This window comes from Sminthopsis crassicaudata, chromosome 3 (genome assembly GCF_048593235.1).
Source record: "Sminthopsis crassicaudata isolate SCR6 chromosome 3, ASM4859323v1, whole genome shotgun sequence".
NCBI classification, from domain to species: Eukaryota; Metazoa; Chordata; class Mammalia; order Dasyuromorphia; family Dasyuridae; genus Sminthopsis; species Sminthopsis crassicaudata.
In genome coordinates, this window is record NC_133619.1 from 41489970 (window position 1) to 41510335 (window position 20366).

General features: G+C 40.7%; 1 protein-coding gene and 1 long non-coding RNA gene across 3 annotated transcripts in view; one reads left to right on the plus strand and one right to left on the minus strand.

The window, feature by feature from the left end:
* Positions 1-343: 343 nt before the first annotated feature.
* On the minus strand, positions 344-15150 carry LOC141560344 (uncharacterized). 2 transcript variants are annotated; one of them, XR_012487701.1, is made up of 3 exons: positions 15032-15150; positions 10337-10468; positions 344-940 (listed from the first exon to the last, which is right to left on the minus strand). It is a non-coding gene; the product is annotated as an uncharacterized LOC141560344 (long non-coding RNA). The 2 variants fall into 2 exon arrangements; XR_012487702.1 differs by lacking the exon at positions 15032-15150 and adding an exon at positions 13197-14021.
* The window catches only part of SIAH2 (siah E3 ubiquitin protein ligase 2), a 29722-nt gene continuing 23363 nt past the window's right edge, over positions 14008-20366 (plus strand). Inside the window, exon 1 of the mRNA XM_074298335.1 lies at positions 14008-14865. Within this exon, the coding sequence (XP_074154436.1) occupies positions 14410-14865 (456 nt within the window). The 5' untranslated portion in view covers positions 14008-14409. The remainder of the gene's footprint in view (positions 14866-20366) is intronic.

The window sequence follows — 20366 nt, forward strand, 5'->3', positions numbered from 1 at the left end:
TACATCAGATGATTAGGATCATCAGAAATTAAGTCAGTCAAGTGGCATTTATTAAGACCTATCATGTGTCAGGAACTGTGCTAAGCACTGGGAATACAAATAAAGACTGTTGCTAAAAATTAACCTGAGTAGATGGGGCTTCACTGTGCATAAAGTTACAAGGATTTTGTTTTTCTTTTCTTCCTTTTCATTGGGAAAGGGGGTAAGATAAAAAGAAGGGATAAGGTTTATGTCAAAAAGAAAAAAAAAAGGAAAAAAAGGAAAAGAGAAAAAAGCGATGAAACATTTTTAAATAAAAATAGGTTTTTATTTTTCAAAATACATGCAAAGATAGTTTTCAACATTCACCCTCGCCAAAGCTTATATCTCAAATCTTTCTCTCTCCTTCTCCACCATCTCCCTTAGATAGCAAGTAATGCAATGTAGGTTAAATGTGCAATTCTTCTGCACAAAAAAAAAAAAAAAAAAAAAAAAAAAAAAAAAAAAAAAAAAAAAAAATCAGATCTAAAGAGGAAAAAATGAGAAAGAACAAACAAGCAAGCAAACAACAACCAAGGGGAAAATGCTATGTTGTGATCTACATTCAGTAGTCCCCTCTCTGGATATAGATGGTTCTCTCTATCACAAATCTATTGGAATTGTATAATAGATCTGAATTTTCGCTTTATTGTTGAAAAGAACCAAATCCATCAAAGTTGACCTTCACATAATCTTGTTGTTGCCATGTACAATGTTCTCTTGATTGTGCTCACTTCACTTAGCATCCGTTCATGTAAATCTCAACCGGCCTTTCTGAAATCATCCTGTTGATTGTTTTTTTATAGAACAATAATATTCTATTACATTCATATGCCATAATTTATTCAGCCATTCTCCAACTGATGGGCATCCACTCAGTTTCATGGAAACATTTTTTAAATGTACAAGGGCAAACAGAGGTCTAGAAAGAATCAGATAAGAATAAGAGTTTTGAAAGTTAAATGTTGAATTGATATGTATTTAAAAAGAAAAGCTGTATGTAATAGAGATTTACAATTTCATGGACAATCCTATTTTTTTATTCTATTCTGCATATTGAAAATACTAATCTTATTTAGTGTTAAAGTTCTTTTTTTCTTTCTTATTTAATATTTTATTTTTCCCCAATTACATGTAAAAAAATTTTTTTTCAAATTTTTCCCTCCCTTCCCCTTTCCCATTGAAGAGGCAATTTGATATAGGTTATACATGTATAGTCAAGCAAAACACATTTCCATGTAAGTCAATCTATAAAAGAAAAACACAGATCAAAAAAAAAAAAAAAACTGAGAAAATTTTTTAAAATATAACTTTGATCTACTATCAGGCTCTATCAATTCTTTCTCTAAAGGGCCTTTCATGAATTTCTTTTAGAAGGTGATAGATGGATTCTTTCAATTTACATTTTACCCTCTGGTTTCAAGATATCAAGGCAATAATCCTTGAATTTTTTTTTTGAAAGATGATATCTTTTTTTTGTTTGTCAAATTATGATAAATCCAATAATTCTTAAATTATTTCTCCTGGATCTATTTTCCAGGTTAGTTGCTTTTCCAATGAGATATGTAACATTTTCTTTGATTTTTAAAATCCTTTTGATTTAGTTAGTTTTGTTTTGGTGTCTTATAAAATCATTAGTTTATACTTGCCCAATTTTCACTTTTAAGGAATTATTTTTTTCAGTAAATTTTAATATATATTTTTTCATTTAGTCAATTATGCTTTTCAGATCATGTTTTTCTTCATTGGATTTTGTGCCTCTTTTACCATTTGGTAAAACTGTTTTAATGAGAGCTGGCATTTTTTTAAAAAATTTTTATTATAGTTTTTTATTGACAGAACATATGCATGGGTAATTTTTCAGCATTGACCCTTGCAAACATTTCTGTTTCAACTTATCCATTCTTCCCTCCACCTCCTCCCCTAGATGGCAGGCAGTTTCGTATATGTTAAACATATTAAAATATATGTTAAATACAATATATGTGTACATATTTATACAGTTCTCTTGTTGCACAAGAAAAATCGGATACAGAAGGTAAAAATAATCTGGGAAGAAAAACAAAAATAGTCCACATTCATTTCCCAGTGTTCCTTTTCTGGTGTAGCTGGTTCTGTTCATCACTGATCAATTGGAACTGAATTGGATCCTCTCATTGCAAAGATAGCCACTTCTGTCAGAACTGATCATCATGGGGGCAGCTAGGTGGCACAGTGGATAGAGTGCCAGCCCTGAATTCAGGAGGACCTGAGTTAAAATCTGGTCTCAGACACTTAACACTTCCCAGCTGTGTGACGCTGGGCAAGTCACTTAACCCCAGCCTCAGAAAAAGAAAAAGAAAAAAAAAAAAAAAAAAAAAAAGAACTGATCATCATGTTGAAAAATACAATCATCTCCTGGTTCTGCTCATTTCACTCAGCATCAGTTCTCTCCAAGCCCCTCTGTATTCCTGAATGCCACCTTCTAAATAAAGCAGCTTCTGATTGCTTCAGATAGTAGAGGCCTTCCCTCCAGCCACACAGAGTTACTTATTATTCACTTATCCTTCTATGAGTTGGTCCTTCCCAGGAGAATAAAACCTCCTTGAGGTCAGGAACCATTTTCATTTTAGTTTTGGGATACCATAGTCTAGCACAGTGACTTGGAACTTGATAAATGTTTGTTGAAATAAACCTGAATAAATTACATAAGCTCTCTGTGTTCCAGCAGGAAAAACTGGTGATCTTCATTGGGAAAACAAGTTCTACACATCACAGTAATCACTCTTTACACCAACACAAGGACAGGTTCAAACCCAAAATTAAGTAAATAGGGACAATGGCACAGAATGGTTAAAGAAGGAATATTTGGTAAAAAGCTATCTAAAGGAAGAAGGAATGAGGCCCTGGACTGATTTGATGTCTCATTTGTGTTGAAAACAAAAGGAAGGGAGAAACCAGTGGCATCTTGAAGGAAAAATAGACTAGATTTGTTAAATAATTGGATATGGAAGAAGATAAGATTTCCAACCTGGAAAAAAAAGATGATTATTACTCTTAAAAACACTTAATTGGCAGGGTAGTAAATAGGGTCTGGAGTCAAGAAGATCCCAGTTCAAATATAGTCTTAGATACTGATTATCCCTGTGCTCTTAAGTAAATCACTTAATTTCTGTCTGCCTCCTTTCCTTATCTGTAAAATCTGGTAACATCCCAGAATTGTTTTGAGGATGAAATAAGATAATCCTTTTAAAAAAGCAATTAGCACAATAGGTACTATATAAATTCTTATTCCCTTCCCTTTCCTTATATGAATTAGAAAAGTCAGGGAGCAGATCTAAGTTCGGAAAGATTATCTAGATTCTGGATATCTCCCTTCAGCTACCATCAATCTTTCCCTTCTTATCCATCCTTAGTTTTTAAATTTCCTCCATTCCAATCACTATGTTCTTCAAATATCTCCTGTCATCCCTGAAACTTTGCAAATCAAAAAGCCCCTCCAGGACCACCCCTCCCTCATTCGTGTAGTCTTTCCCAATTAGAAAGTAAGCTGTTTGAGGCCAGGGACTGTGTTTATTTTTGTATTCTTTGAATTTAGCAGAGTGCTTGGTTCAAAGTGCTAACTTAAAAAGTTGAAATAGGACCTAAATTAATCCCTTTCCTTACTTATTAGCATTTCTATTAAGAGCTAATGAACTTTGGGTCTGGAAAAACTACAGGAGTTGACTGGTTTAATCAGTGCTTCATATCCTAAGGGATTGAGATTTGGTTCCATAAAGGGAGGAAGAGGAATTAAAAATGAAATCCCTATAATTTTACCCAACCATGTTGAAAATACACTCTTTTTCTCAACCCTTTTTGTTCTTGACCTTCACAGCCTTAGTATGAAACCGACCTCCTTCTTTTGTGAAACTCCTTCATTTGTCTCATTTCTAGAAAACACAGAACAACCTCCCAATGGGTCTTCCCCCACTTCCGACCCCTCCTGCTCTAATCCAAGCTGAACACCATAGCCAAATTGAGCTCATGATCATAGAACCAGAGATCTAAATGGGAAGAGGTTTCAGAGATCATGTAGCCCAAATCTTTTGATTTATACATGAGAAAAAGAAGTTCAGGGATTAGCGAGGTCATCTAGGTAGGAACAGACCTCAAAATGAAACCCAATTTTGCCAACACCAAATTTAATGGCATTAAATCCATCATGCTTCCTTTTTCTCTCTCTCTAATTCTCACTTAGCATATTATTCTCTGGGTGAAAAAGCCTCCAATGGTTCTTTTTGTAAATACAGGCTACAATACTTCAATAAATATCCAAGCTGCTCCATAGTTTCCAGGTCCCTGCAAACTTTTGCCAAGACCCTTCATTATCTTTGCCTTTATCACTCACTGAACTGATTGTTTATTTGGTGACAAATGCTTCTCATTATAAAACAGTCTAAGCTGCCTGTTAATTTTTTGCTGTTTGACTTAATAACGTCGGAGCTGGGGTAGGGGAGGATCACTAATGAATTCTACAAATGAAAAAAAAAAAAAATGAGGCCTAAAGATATAAAGTAATTTGCTTAAGAGCATCCAGAGAATGTCAGCGCTAAGGTCCCATGATTCTAAATCTAGCACTTTTCATTCATCTTCCTAAAGGGCACATTGTCCCTTTTCCCTATTCAAGCAACCCTAATGGTTCCCTACCACTGCTAGAATTAAATATAAAATCCTCAGTTTGACTTTTAAGATCCTTCACAATCTGGTCCCCTCCTCCCTTTGCAGTCTTCTTATGCCTTAGTTCCCTCCTTACCCCTGCTGGTAAATCTTTTATAAGGGATTATCAAGAAAAAAAAAATGTATGCAGGAGACATCTTTTTAAATTTAATTTAGGTTATTAACTCTCTCCCTCATTTTCTAAGTCTGAAAAATAAACAAAAAAACCAAGTCTGATTTGTAGTATCTGTCCATTTCCAAAATGTAAATGCTCACAATGAAAATTTAACAGTTAGTTCTAGAGATCTGTTTCTGTTGTGGCCAACATAACAAATGGGCTAGTGGTGGTTGAAAATAAGGAGATGGGGTTGCTGATAATTCAGCAGAGACATTTAATGAGAAAAATCATGTTGCTTATATATCTTAAAACTGTATGTTACTGTGAAAAACACTGTTCTGTAACCAACCCTGGTTTCTCTTTTCTATGATCTAACTTTCTGAAGCATGTTGTTAGTTTCTCGGGACTCAATCTTATTTAAACTTGACAATGCTCCAGTAATAGTGCCAGGACCCTATGTTTTCTCATGATTTCAAGCTTAAATGCACTCTTGATTAATCTTAGGAGGAGAGGAACATCCCAGTTACTGAAGTTCTAGCTTCCTGGGAGCTCTTTACAGTTTCAAGCTGGCTCCTGCACATCCCTACCTTCTGATGGCATCAGCTTCCTTGAACAGGCCACTGTACCTCCGACCTATGGGCATTTCCACTGGTTGGTTCTACCTCCTTACCTTTGCCTCCTGGCTATTCTGGCTTTTTCTTTTCAGATCCTTCAGATTCTCCAAGAAACTTTACTTGGATCTCCTTTTCACCTTCCCTCTACGATTCCCCTCTATATATTTTGTTTGTACGTTTTAGACTCCTGTAGACTATGAGCTCCTTGAGAGAGGGAGCTGTGTTTTGCCTTTCTCTGTATTTCTAACATTTAGCATTGTGCTCTGGCACATCACAGTATTTGCTTAATAAATGCTTGAGCTCTTGACATGAATTTATCACACTGCCTAGTCTTCCCAGCATTTAGCTAGCACAGGGCTGTCTTTGCCAGATACCAATATTCTGACTTAAGGACCAATAAAGCTCTAGTATACTTTGGTTGGAGACATTTTCTTTCAAAGAGGTGCTTTCCCACTTTATAACCAAAAGTGTTTATAACCAAACCACTGAAAATCAAATTCAGATGTTCCTTAGGGCTTACAGGAGCTCAAGTGGGCAGTATTTTTGTGTTCTTTTATGATCTGCAACTCATTTTGTAATTCTAGTACATTAGAGATTTACTTCTTTTCACTCACCCCTACCCTCTCCCTTATGACACACCTTTCCTTAGCTGGGTCTTCCCCTCCAGACTAATTTTTTAAAGTGTGGTTTGGAAGTTACAGTAAAAGGGTTTTTTTGTTTCTTCTTTCTTTATATATCAAGATGAACTCTAAAAAAAATCATAGATGAATACTTAATTTTACATAAACAGAAGAGATGAAATGCACTTGTCACCTAAGAATCATTATTAATGACAATGATAATAATAATGATGCTATTGCCTTTTGAAATGAATAAGTCCTTGCTATGGTACACTGACAAACCAAGCAGGCAAATTTATGAATATTTACAGAACAAAATGTCGCGCTTTTCCTTCTTTTGGTTTAAAGATGACTCAGTAATTCAACAGAGCTTGGTCGGGTGAAACTTCTGATTGGAGAAAGCTCTAGGGGAATTTAGAAATGTCTGTATGACATCCTGCCTGTTATGTCATGGGCTTTTTTATCTAAACTACTTAAATATTTATGTTTCTTGGGTAATTTCCCCCACATCCAACTTCTCCCCATAACAATTTTTCAAACATTTCATGTCATATGTGTTCAGTACATATTATGTGCTTATAACCCCAAGGTAGGTTCTGAGGGGGAGGGAGGTGGCAATGCAAAAAGAGAGATAGAATAAGGTCTGTTTTCTGAGTTTAGAATCTACTTGGGGAGATAAGATATTCACACCCAATATAGTTTATTACATACTGATTTGCACTTAAGTGACAAAATGTGTGAAACAGATGGCCTATGCTATAGGAGTTCAAGGTAAGATTCCCCTGGAGATGGAATATGAGTTGGATCTTTGAGGATGGACAGTTTTGCATTGGTCAATTGGGAAAAGGAAAGGATGGTAAAGATTGGGGAAGGGAGACGGGAGGAAGGGGAGGAGGCTCCAAGGAAGTGGTTGGGATTCTGTGACCTGCATAAGCAAAAATTTGGAGGTAAATGCATAGTATTTTTCCAGGATAGCTTGGCTAAACCAGATGGTTGCCTTTGGAAGTCGTAAGAAACAATGTGGAATAGGTAGGGAGCTTTCAGACCATTTCCTGTTAAAGAACCCTACTCCAGATGAAAAACCTAAAGAGATAATAAGGAGGAGAGAGCTGCCTATAGGGCAAAGACTGTCCCACAGACCCCAGCTTTTTTAAACTGCACTTTACAACCCCAATGTAGGATCTTGTAACTGAATATGGGGGTTGCCAAATTATTATTTATTATCAATAATTTTTTTCTTTGCATGCCTATTTTACATATTTATATACCTGGAATCATGCAACAAATTCTCTGGAAAAAGTGAATAGAAATAAGAAGCCCTATCGTAGGCAAACTGATGAGGTCATTAATTCTGGAGAAGTAAGTCTTGCTTCTTTACCATCTATATGACCTTGACTAAGCCATTTTCTTTCTTTAAGCCTCAATTTCCTCATCTGTAAAGTAAATGGGTTGGGTTGGGCAAGATAATCTCTAAGGTTCCTTCCTTTATTGGATTTCCTGATCCCAAGTCTCTTTTCTATACTTCTACTATGTCTGTCTTGAAATCAGAGGCACACATCCTGGATCAACATGAAGAAGTGAGGGAGAGAAATAAGAAAAAATACATTCTCATTAAGCAGGGATATCTCCCAGGGAAACAGTGGATGGATTGGTTTTCTTTGCCAAAAGACAAAACAGAGACTAACAGTATTTCCCTAATCATTACTGTTGGGCCAAGGAAAAATCACCACCATGGTACAAGTTAAAACAACAACTAAATATAGTTTTTTTGGGTATTTTTTGTTTGTTTATTTAAGAAAGGAAAATATAAGGCTGAGTTTGGTTTTTAAATTAAGAACAGAGAACATAAAATTATTTTCCATAAGCACAACAAATATCTTAAAATAGAGCTTAATTTGCACATGGCCAGGGAAGGGAAGGAAAATGGGGGGAAAAGGAAGAAAAGGAGAAATAAGGGAGAAAAGAGAGGAACTCTTATGTGAAAGGCTGCCACAAAAAGGGAGAAGCATGCAGAGAAAGGCAAAGGAAATAAACATGTATATAGCTTCTAAGATGCTAAGCACTTTATAAATATTATTTCATTTAATCCTAACTACAATCCTTCGAGGTGACTATTATTGTCTTCATTTTAAAGTTGAGAAAAGTGAGAAAAACAGAGTGTATGTGATTTGCCAAGGGTCACACAGCAAGTGTCTGAGATCAAATTTGAACTAAGGTCTTCTTGACCAGAACCAGTAATCTAACCACAGTGCAACCTAGCTGCTTCAGAGAAAATTTTAATGTAATTTCAAAATGTAAAACAGAAATGTTATAATTATTTAATAAGTGTACACTGTGTTCAGAGGACTGTGCTAAAGAAAATAAAGTTAAAAATTGGCCATGTCCTGCCCTCAAGGAGCTTTCAAAAAACAACAATTTAATTTAGGGTAGACACAAGGAAATTATGCCTTGAATATAAATAAAAGTGATAAGAGATAGTTTAAGATGAAGCAAAGAGATCCAAACAGGAGTAGGATGAGAAAGATACCTCTTTCTTCTGGAGGGGAGGTTCTAGAGGAACACCAGAGAAGAATTTCAATGGGTACAAGATTAGGAGAGAATGCATTCCACCGCCTTAAACAGTCGATTTAAACATTTAAACATTTAAACAATGCCCAGAGGTAACAGAGCAGAATGAAATCTGGAGCAACTAGTAAATCCAGTTGATCTGGAAAGTATATGTCTAAGAAGTCTAGTACCAAAAATAGGTTCCAAATAGATTGTGAAGTTTTGTCAATGCCAATGAGAATTTGTATTTTATCCTGTTGATAATAGGGAGACACCAAAGATTCAGGGGCAGTGAGATGTCACTGCAGAGTGCTGAACCTGGAGTCAGGAAGACTTATTTTCCTGAGTTCAAATCTGGCCCCAGACATTTATTAACTGTGATTGTGGGTAAGTCACTTAACCCAGTTTGTCTCAGTTCCCTCCTCAGTAAAAAGAGCAGGAGAAGGAAATAGCAAACCATGAGAAGGATCTCATCAGATTTATTATGTAAATATGTAAGCGAGACTTGGAGAAAGGAGAGGCAGGGATCACTCAGGAGGTTATTACAATAATCCAATAAGAGATGATTAGCCTCTGAATTGGGATTGCAAGAGACACTGTGATTAGAATAATTTAGTTATTATTTAGTCATTTTTCAGACCCTTTGTGACCCCATTTGGGGTTTTTCTTGGCAAAGGTACCGGTATGGTTTGTCATTGTCTTCTCTAGCTCATTTTACACAAGAGAAAACGGCGGTAGTAGACAGGGTTAAGTGACTTTCCCAGGGTCACACAGCTTGGAAATTTCTAAGGCCAGATTTGAACTTAGATTTCCTGACTCTGGGTCTGGCACTCTACCCATTAGGCCATTTAGCTGTCCCAGATTAGAATCAATGGGATTCAATAACTGATTGGATTGCAGGGGAGGAGTGAGAATGGGAAAGAAAATGGAAAGGTGAAAGAAGACAAGTCTTGAGACTCAGTGCTTGGAATAAGGTGGTGCCCTACCATTAACTAGAAGCCTCTTTGAGGTAGCACAGTGGATAGAACCCTGGGCTTGGAAGTGGAAGACTTAGAAGACTCATCTTTGTGAATTCAAACCTGGCCTCAGGTACAAGTCTCTAGAACGTTTGCCTCAGTTTCTTCATCTGTAAAATGAACTGGAGAAGGATATAACAAACCACTCCAATATCTCTACAAGAAAATCCCAAATGGGGTCACAAAGAGTTGAACCAGACTGAAATGAGTGAATACCATTTGGGTAAGCTGGAGGCAGTCACTCTATCCTCATCTAAAAATGACCCATTAGACTAAGCTAAGGTCCCATCCAGTTCTTACATATACCTGTTTGTAGGAAGCCATGTGGGATGCTTGAAAGTACATTGGCTTTGCAGTCAGAGGACCCCAGTCCGTGTCACTCAAGACCCTCACCCTCTGTGGACTCCAGTTCCTTCATGTAGAAAATGAGACAGTTAAAGTAGAAGTCCCTTCTGACTATAGGTCTAGGGTCCTATGCAAAGGTATACTGTGAAGATATCATAGTTTTATCTATATGGCAAAATATACTTTTCTCCCCTTCCTCCAGTACAATACCACTTTATTTTGTCCCTCATTAATGAGACATATGATATATGAGATATTCTCCTTCACATTGTTACATCATAAATCTGATGTGGTCCCTCCCCTGCTCAAAATTACCAACAGGATACAATACAAACTCTCAGTTTGGTGTTTTCAGATCTCCACAATCTAATTCCAACTTACCTTTAATGCCTCCTTTTCTACTACTTTCCACTCCAATTGGATTTGCCAGTTGTTCCCCATTTTATCCTGTTCAAGCTGTTATATAGTTGTCTTTGTAAACAGATACAGGCCTCCTTCCCACATGTGAGCTTCCTGAAAGCAAAGGGAGGACAATCCTCAGTGTTCAGCACAGAGGGTCACTCACTGCCTACCTGTACAGCCAAATTCCTCCTGTAGTCTCTGCTGGGGAGACACTTTCACTTAACATCACAATTGTTCCTTTCTCTTGTACTTCTGTCCCTATTTTCCCCCACTAAAATGTAAGCTCTCTGAGAGCAGAGATTGTTTCACTTTTCTCTTTGGGTTGCGCAATGTATATAAAAAGCACTTAATATATGCTTCTTTATTAGCTCTATACTTCCTCTGAACGAGAAGGCCAAAACGATTCCCTCTGACCTGCATCTACAGTGGCCAGAGGAACAAGATCTTGATTGTGCTAGTCATCTGGATCCCACTCAGTAAACACTTAAAAAGCTCCTATGGTATACACTGGAATATGAATTTAAATAAGTCAGTCCTCTCTGCAAGAGTCACAGTTATACACAGTTTAATAAAACCAGACTAGAACTCAGGTATCCTAGCTCTCAGAAGAAAAAATAGTTTTCTTTCAACACCATACTCCCAGTTACTTGACCATGTGATATTTCCCCATGTCTTCTCCTGAGTCGTGCAGTTAACTGAGAGAGCACCCCATTTAAACCACTGGCCACCCACACCAGCACCCTAAGGGCAGGGAAATACTTTATTCTCAGAGGCAATTGCCCCTAAATATTTTCCCAGAGCCTTCCCTCAATCTTTGGAGATCTCCAAGACTGATCTCATGATACTGTACAAAGAATGTCAAAATTTTCATATCTTTTTTTAATCAGCTCTGAGGAACACTGGATAGACTCAGAGGACTTGAGTTCAAATCCAGCCTCAGATACTTGATAGTTTTGTGACTTTAGGGAAGTCACTTTAATCTCTCCTTGCCTCAATTTCCTCATTTGTAATATGGGTAACAATAGTACCTATCTCCCAAAGTTGTTGTGAGGATTAAATGAAATTACAGGTGTAAACTATTTAGCACAGTGCCTGGCACGATAAACATTAGCTATTCACCTAAGATTTCAACTCCTTTTTCCTTATTGCCATATAATATTTAGTCAATCAACCAAGTACCTACTAGGCCACCTTAAATCCAAGGCATTCTTGCTTTGAAAAAGCTGACATTCTATGGCAGGTGTTCTTAATCTAAGTCCATGGACTTTTAAGAGTCATGGACAGATGAACTTGAATGGGAATAAATTATATATTTATTTTTCACTAACCTTGAACCAAATTTTAGCATTTCCCTTGATAGCAAATATAGGAAACAAACTATAATAGTAGTAGTAAGTCTATGACTTTGTCACTAATAGAAATCACAGATATTTTCATATATAGCACAGATATCACAATTACCTGAAAATATCATCTATGTTCATCATTACTTCAATATTGTTACTAAACACACCTTCTGGGTCACACATGATTCCAGTCTTTATATTTACAGACATATTTCTTTGTTAATCCTATAGCTTTCATTTTATGCATTTTAAAATGTTCTTTTGAGAAGGGGTCCCTAAGGTTCTTCAGACTGCCAAAAGAACCCATGAAACTGAAAAAGTTGACTCCTGGGGCAGCTAGGTGGCACACAAGCCCTGAAGTCAGGAGGACCTGAGTTCAAATTTGATCTCAGTCATTTAACTGTGTGACCCAGGGCAAGGTTGCCTCAGGAAAAAAAAAAAAAAAAAAAAAAAAAAAAAGTTGACTCTCTTGAAATAGGGAAGGAATAAGGGATAATTTACATGTAATAAATACATAAGTATATATAGAATAAATACAAGATAATTAGGGGAGGGGCAGAGAAGCATTAGCAAGGGAGGAATCAGGCCTCATTTTAAAATACAAGCTGCGAACTGAAATTTGAAGGAAAGTAGGGAAGCAGAGGCCAGGAGGGGAACTCATTCCAAGTGTAGGGGCAGTCATTGCAAAGTCAGGAAACTAAGGAGGAATAGCATGAAGGGCCGTTTGGCTGAACTGTCCAGTGTGTGAAGGGTAATAAACTCTAAGATGGAATAGCATCGAGGGCTCTTTGGCTGAATTGTCCACTGTGTGAAGGGGAATGATGTATAATAAGGCTGGAAAGGAAGCTTGGAGCCAGATTTCCAAGTACTTTAAATGCACGTTTAGCAGAAGGGTTTGTTTTAGATCCAGAAACAACAGCCACCGAAGTTTATTGAACACGGAGCTAACAGAGGAGAAGATCTGTGCTTGGGTAATACCACCCAGTGATTCACTAACGACCTTTTTATAGCGATTTAAAATTTGGAGAGCACTCTAGATACAGAACCTCATTGGATCCTCATCTCTACTGGGTGGTAAGAACCAGAGACTATGCTGCCTCCCTTTCCCGGATGAAGAGACCGAGTCTCAGAGGAGTTAAGGGCCTAGACTGTGGTCACAAAATTTTGAAATGTCAGCAGGGGTTACGCTGGGCCTGGCTCAGAGAACAGTGAGAGCATTTACACCTCGGAAATCAGAAACTGCATAAATGATTGATTTGTGTGGATGACAACTTATTGTTTTGTTAATTGTCTAGACTTTATAACGACGCAGAAAATGCTAATGAAGATTAAAGTTTCAATAGTGAATTGTGCTTTTTTTTTTTGAAGAGCTGGTGGTTAAATGTTTACCAGCTCTGCCCCTGAGTGCCAGCCTTCTTTACTCATGGGATCTCAAAGTCTGTCCGTAAGGCCCTCAGGGAGCGTTCTGGACGCTGATCAGAAGTAGCCTTTACCCGGTTTACTGGAGCGGAGGGTGGAGCTGCTGTCCCAGCCCCTCTCTCTCCGGCCCCCTCCGTCAGTAACGCGGCCAGTCTGCGCAGAGCCTGCCAGTGCCCGTGGGTGGGCAGACGCATGGAGCGGGGTCAGGGAGCTCCGTGACCTTGTTACTCACCCATGCCCCGTTCGGCTCGCCAGCTGCTGGCTCACCTCCTCCAGGGCCGACAGAACGGGCTCCCCCTCCCCCTCGTGACTGACAATTAGAAACCTTTCTCGGAGCGCCTGACCGCCGCCGATGCCCCTCGGCCCCTAACGTTAGGGCTTCCAGCCCCACGGAGCACACGGACGGTCGGAAGCAGTCTCTGTGCCCACAGAATACAGGGTCTCTCCGGCTTCCGAGCGCCGCTGCCCGGGTGGCTTCCCAGCGAGGTCGGGCGTGGCTGAAAGCAGGACCAGGCGTCTCGGGAGACTGACTCCCGGGGGAGGGGGTGTAGCCTGCGCCGGGCTGGGGCGGGCGCTCGCTCCCTCCCTCCGGAGCTCCGGAGCAGCTAAACCCGGAGACGCGAAGTCGCTCCCGACGCCGGCTCCACGCCCAGGCAGCTCCGGGGGCCGCCAGAACTCGGCCGGCCGCGCGCGGGGCCCCTCCCTCTCCGAGCGGGGCGGGGAGCGGCGCGGCCCACGCCCCGCCGCGAGGGCCGGGCGGAGCCAGGCTCCGGGGCCGCGGCCCCTGCCATCCCCGCCGCGGCGGCTGGGCGGAACCACACACGTGTCCGCGGCGTCACGGCGCCTCGCAGTCTTTCGTCAGAGGTTCCCGGAGCGGGTGGGCTGAGGCTCCTCGCACGGCACCGACTCCGGCTCTGACTGCGAGGGGGGCGGCAGGTGGGACTGGTCGCGGCGGCGGCGGGGCGGAGCGCGGGCGGGCTGCAGCTGCGGGGGACGGCGCGGCCGCTGCGCTTGGAGACGCCTGGGGAGCGCCGAGCCCTCGCCGGGACCCGAGACCCGTAGGAACGCTGGAGGCGGCCCCCCGGCGGCGGCGGCGGCTGGCGGAGACGGCTCCCCGGAGCTCCCCGCCTCTCGGCGCGCCCCGGCTCGCTTCCCCGGAGCAGTGGGCGGTCCCGGGGCGGCCGCGCTCGCGGCTTCGCGCCGAGGCGCCCCCGCGGGAAGGGAGCGGGTCCGTTTCCGTGCCCCGGCCGGCCGGCGCCCGCAGTTCGATGGTTGGTTCGGAACGCGATGAGCCGCCCGTCCTCCGCCGGACCCGGTGCTAACAAACCCTGTGGCAAGCAGCAGCAGCCCCAGCCTCCGCAGCCCCAGCCCCCGCAGCAGCCCCAGCAGCACGCCCCGTCCCAGGCTGCGCCCCCGGCCGCCGCCACCATCTCGGCTGCCGGACCCGGCTCGTCCGCGGTGGCCGCCGCGGCCGCAGTGATCTCGGGCCCCGGCGGAGGAGGCGGCGGCGGCGGCGGCGGGCCGGTCTCTCCCCAGCACCACGAGCTGACTTCGCTCTTCGAGTGCCCGGTCTGCTTTGACTATGTCCTGCCCCCGATCCTGCAGTGCCAGGCCGGGCACCTGGTCTGTAACCAATGCCGCCAGAAGCTGAGCTGCTGCCCGACGTGCCGGGGATCCCTGACCCCTAGCATCAGGAACCTGGCCATGGAAAAAGTGGCCTCGGCGGTGCTGTTTCCCTGCAAGGTAAGCGAGCCCCAGGTGCTACGTGGGCACTCCTCCTCGCCTTCCGCCGCCGGGTAGCAGGGGCGCGAGCTCGCTCCGGGGAAGCGGCAGGCCGGCGACCACTGGCGCCTCGGTGCAGCGCTGGAGTCCGAGTCTGGAAGTGCTGGGTTCAAATGTCCCCACTTACTGTGTGACTCTCTGCCGGTCGCTTAACCTCGCTGAGCCTGCTTCCTCATCACTAAAAGGGAGTAGTTGCATCTGACGACTTCTAAAGCCCCTTCACATTCTAGGTCCGTGATCTCCGAGAAGCCTTTTGATGTTTCCTAAAACTTTGTATTCCCAGCCCAGTGTGCGACCCTCCCCCACCCTCCTCAGGGCACGGCGATTGGTACATTTTCCCTTTCCTTACCTTCTCCATTGCCACACCAAATACTTCACAAACTTACACACTTCCTCTTCGGCCTCCCATCCCCGTTCCCTGCAGGGTTCTTTGGGGCTCTTCACGTGGTGATAGGTTGGCACTCTGGAGACTGCTACCAAAATAAAATCTGCATTGAGAAGGTATTTAAGGAGGCTTACCAGCAAGGAAAGATAGTCCCCCGATCCCAGGGCTTGACAGGAGGTGGTTAATTCTCCCTCCTTGATCTGAAGTTCAAATGTAGGCCTGAAAACATCCTCTGCTCCCTTGCTCACTGACTCTTGGGGAGCCCTCCTTAGTAATATGTGGAGGGCTTCTCGGGGCTTTCTTAACTGCCCCAGCATCAGGTGCATTCACTAACGCTGTTCTCCAACTTTAAGATGAGACCATCGGGGAGAAGTTGTTACATATCTTAGGCGGAGAGCTCCGAAATTAAACTTTCATGCAGTTACTTATTATCTATTAGAGTGTGCTTTTTGGTATAACTTTGACATTTTTAGAATTACCTCTGAATTAACCTTTCTCTGGATGATCCCATCGTCATCATCATAATTAAAAAAAGAGGAATAACACTTTCTGTAAATTACAGCCCCAAGAAGTGGGTACTACAGGTGGTGCTTTCTCATTGTAGAGAATAGGAAACTCAGCTTTAAAAGGTTAGTGACAATGAAACCAAACTTAGAAACTTAATAACAATCTCATACTTCTAAACGTCAGAGTGGAGAAACTAGGTATCATCACAGGCCATTTAGGGAGTCGTTTGTAGCTTGGTGTTTTTTATTTTGTAGGACAAGTGCTTCTTTTAAATTGAAAATCCACCGGGGAATTACAGCTGGGGAATTGAAGTCGGGTGAAAACGAGTGACTTAATTTGGTGTTATACTGTCACAGAGCAAGCTTAAAATAAAGTATTATGTAAGGGTTTGAAGCAAATCAGTATCACTTGAATTGTGAAACCTAATTCACCAAAATAAATTGCTTTTTATCCATCACACGATCCTACATAAGGCTTCAGAGACCACCTTTTTTTTTTTTTTTAACTTTGTAAAGTATTATATTATTTCTCAGATTAGCCACTAATGCTTCACTTTTTAATTCTGGCACTTCATTGTGAATTTCTCTTATAAATTACATTGGGGGGATTTTTTTTTTTTTTTTTTTGGAGTTTTCTTACGATAAAGCTCTTGAGAATGATATAGGAAGTGAAGATGAATAGGATGAAAAACTTTTGGCCTATATTAAATAGAGTGAAACTCCATGCTGGATGGAAGAAAGTGAGAGGTGGATTTCATCTCTTCATTGAAATGGCAAATGGAAAAGATGTAAATTAGACAGGAATGAATAGCAATTGCCAAACCTAAATTTAAGAGAAATGTTCTCTAGTTATGAGACCTGCCTACAGGTTTTGAGATCACTACTTCTTTTCCCCTCTCCCTGACTCCCCCCCAAAAAAATTTCCTTTGGTTTCAAAACACTATTGTGATTGGCCAGAGAAAGGGAAAGCTAAAAAAGTATATGAAATTTATGGTGTAGTATAATTAACAAAATAAGTTTCACTTTCAGGATACTTCCTATTCAGCCAAAAGAAGTCTCCAAGGTGAAGTTGTCTTTGAAGAATGGATCAGGATAGGAATGGGGGAAATCAGCTTTCCATTTAAGGATTTGGCAATCTCTTGGAATAAACTATAGGAAGAGCTACAATAAGCAAATGTATCATTTTACAAGCTAAAGTAAAATGCTGTTTCAAATCAAAAAGAAGTTAGGTACCAAGCTTCACTAGAATCTGGCTTGGCGTCATTGTTTCTTCTGGAATCACATGGAATTAGTATCATTTTCCTCAGCTTACATTGTCCTGAGGTCCAAACTGAAGCTTCCTTCTCCTCTTCCCAAGCCCTCAGTAAAGCTAGTTAATGCTCAAAGGGAGTGGGTGGTAGAAGACTTTGCAGTTATTTCTAATGCCCTCTCTGTTTGGTCAGCTGAGTGATAGAGAGTGGGGTAGAGGAGAAGGGGAGAATACTGTAAATAATAAATATGTAAACTTTGAGAGAAAAAAAGCTAACTTTACTTCCAAGACTGAACTCTGTTCCCAACTTTGCCATTAACTCTTGGGATCCTAGTCCAGTCAGTTCATCTCTCTTGAACTCAATTTCCAATAATGAATGATATGTGGAAAGAATATTGAGTTGGAAGTTTGAATTCAAGCGAAATCATTTATTTCCTGTGTGGCTTCAAAAAAATCAATTTACCAGCTTTTAATTATGCAACTTATTGTGTACTGTGCTTACCACTAAGAATACAAATATACAGAATGAAACAATGGTATGCCTAAGGAATTTTCTAATAGCAAATACCTTTATCTCTCTGGGCCTCTTTTGTAAGTTGAAAGGATTGGGTTAAACCTTGATCCCTTCTTGCCTTCCCCATTAGATCTGACTTGGGGTTTGGATTGTAGATGACCAGTATGATACTATACTGAATATGCATTCTGCATTTGACCATAATATTCAAATCTGTGAAATGGGGGCATAATATTAGATGGCCCCAGAAGTCTCTTAATTTATGATTCTCTGATCTTGGAAAAGGGGAGGGATATAGAGCAAGAATTTGACACTAGCCTTCCAAAAGCATCTGGTAATTAGGAGAATGGGGAAAACTATGTATGAAATGTGCTTTTGAATGATTGAATAATTTCACCAAGTTGTTGAAAATCATTTTCTAGAAAATTAGTTGGGAAGAATTTTGTAGAGGAATGTTAAAAATAACCCAGTGTCAGAACTTTCCTGTGGTCTCCTAGGCTCCTATTATTTCTCTCTGTTAAATCTTGCTGTAAAACAGACATAGTGACAAATAACCAACTGACACATGGATCATTTAGCAAATGGTTAAAGTGGGACCCTTTTGATTGAAGACACTGGAGAAGTAGCTTTATTCCCAGCTAGTTACTCTTAGGGAAGAGTGGGGGAGATTTTTATCAGTGAACAGTGAATTTGTAAAGGGATTTTTAGTATAATCCAGGAGTTGCTGTGTGGTTGAAAAGGTGTGAAATGGAACCAGTGTGTGTTGGGGATGGGATGGGGGTATGATTAGAGTAAGTCAATCTTAAATTCTATTTTAAATTACTTCTGTCTTTTTAATTCAGATCAACTACAATTTGACTCTCACATAATTGGGTGGGGGTTGTTTTGGAGAGTGTTAGCTCCCTACACTGTCCATGATAGTTTTTGCTAAGGAATTTACTCCCTTTTGAGGTTGCAGGGTTTCAAAATCATTGGGTCAAAAATCACTAGGAGCCCATCGTTTGTGTGACCAGTGGTTGCTATTTATGGAGCTGTTATTTATGTTCATTAGGAAAAGCCAAAATCAACCCAGATCATAGGATAATAAAAGAAAACAGACTTGGTGCTGAAGGAGACCTTTCAGGTCAGCTGCTAACTCCCTCATCTTACAGATGAGAAAAGGGAGACTAAGGAAGCGCTTGAGTGCCACACAGCCAGGCAGTCAAGACTATTTCTTGTCTTCCTTCAAATTGAGTACTCCAACCACTGTACTCTGCTGCCACCTGAATGCAAGAGTTCACTCCTGGACTTTGAATCTTAGTAGAAAGAGAATTCAGTGGCCATCTAGCCCAGTATTCTGATTTTTCAGATGAGGAAACTGAGGCACACAGAAGCTGAGAGATTTGTCTGGGGTCATATGGCTAGTAATTATTAAGAAACATGTTTTAGGCACATGTTGTTGGGAAAAGAGCAGGGAATCTTAAGTTGAGAACTGGATTCTAAGCATGACTGGCTGCTTCCTTTTTATCAGGCAATTTTGCAGTGAAATTATTTTTCTTTGGAAAAAAGTTCTGCTAGTATATTGTAGAAAGTGTAGAAAATAAAAATACAGTAAAACTTAGATAATGTTAATGTGGGCATATATACATAAAGATCCTGATAGATGCTTTATATTTGAGTTTGCTCCCACTAGTGTAAGTTATGCAGAGAACAAGATGGAGTCACAGTCCTTAGGATAATAATAGTAATAGTAATAATAATAAAGAGTCTCTCAAGCCTTAGTTCAGTTTTAAACTATTTGGGGGATTGGGGGACTCGGAGATAGAACTACAAATGCTAGATAAAATTATTAATAATGTAAAAGTCTGCTACAGGAGTTAAGGCCAAGTACTTTGTTTGGCAGGAGGAGGAAAGAGGGAAGGAATTATCTTCCAACAGAGAGTAATCTGGGTAGCCTTCATAGAATAGATGCTTTTTCATCTAGGACTTGAGTAGGAATTAGGAAGATAGAACTTCATAAACTTACATCTTCAACAGATAATTTATGTCCTACTAAATACTGTTGTTTTAAATTGTTCATTCATTTTGGTAATCTGCTACTTTCTGTGACCCCATTTGTGGCTCTCTTGGCAAAGATACTAGAGTGCTTTCTCATTTCCATTTCCAGCTCATTTTATAGATTAGGAAACTGAGGCAAATAGGGTTAAGTGACTTGCCCAGGATCACATAGCTAATAAATATCCGAGGGCAGATTTTGAGTTCAAGAAGAGAAGTCTTCATGATTCCAAGCCCAACAATCTATCCACTGTTGGGGGAGATACAAAGTAGATAATATGTGCTTAAGGGAATTCAAGAGATCTAGAGACTGAGGGTAAGCCAGGGAAGACTTCCTGAAAGAGGTGCCATTAAGGAAAGAGAAGAATTAGCAAGGAAAGTTGGAAGGGTAGGGAGAGTGGAGAGAATTTCAGGCCTAAGAGAAAAGCATGAATAAAGTCTCACAGAGAGGACTCCAAAGGCACCGTGTGTAAATCAGGAGCGTAGAATGCACACTAAAAGTAATATAAAATGTACTGGAAGGTGCTAGATTGTACACGATCTTTAATCCCAGGCATAGGAGTTTAGGAGGGAAGACTTTATTATTATTATTATTTTTTTTTAGCAGTGACATGACCAGGTATATATATAACATTACGAAGAATAAATTGGAGGAAAGGGAATAAGATGAAATGGGAGAAATCATTTAAGAGGCTATTGGAATAGCCGGTGGTAAGGACAATGAAGGGGGAAATACAGAACTATTGCAGAGGTAGAATTAATGGGATGATATAA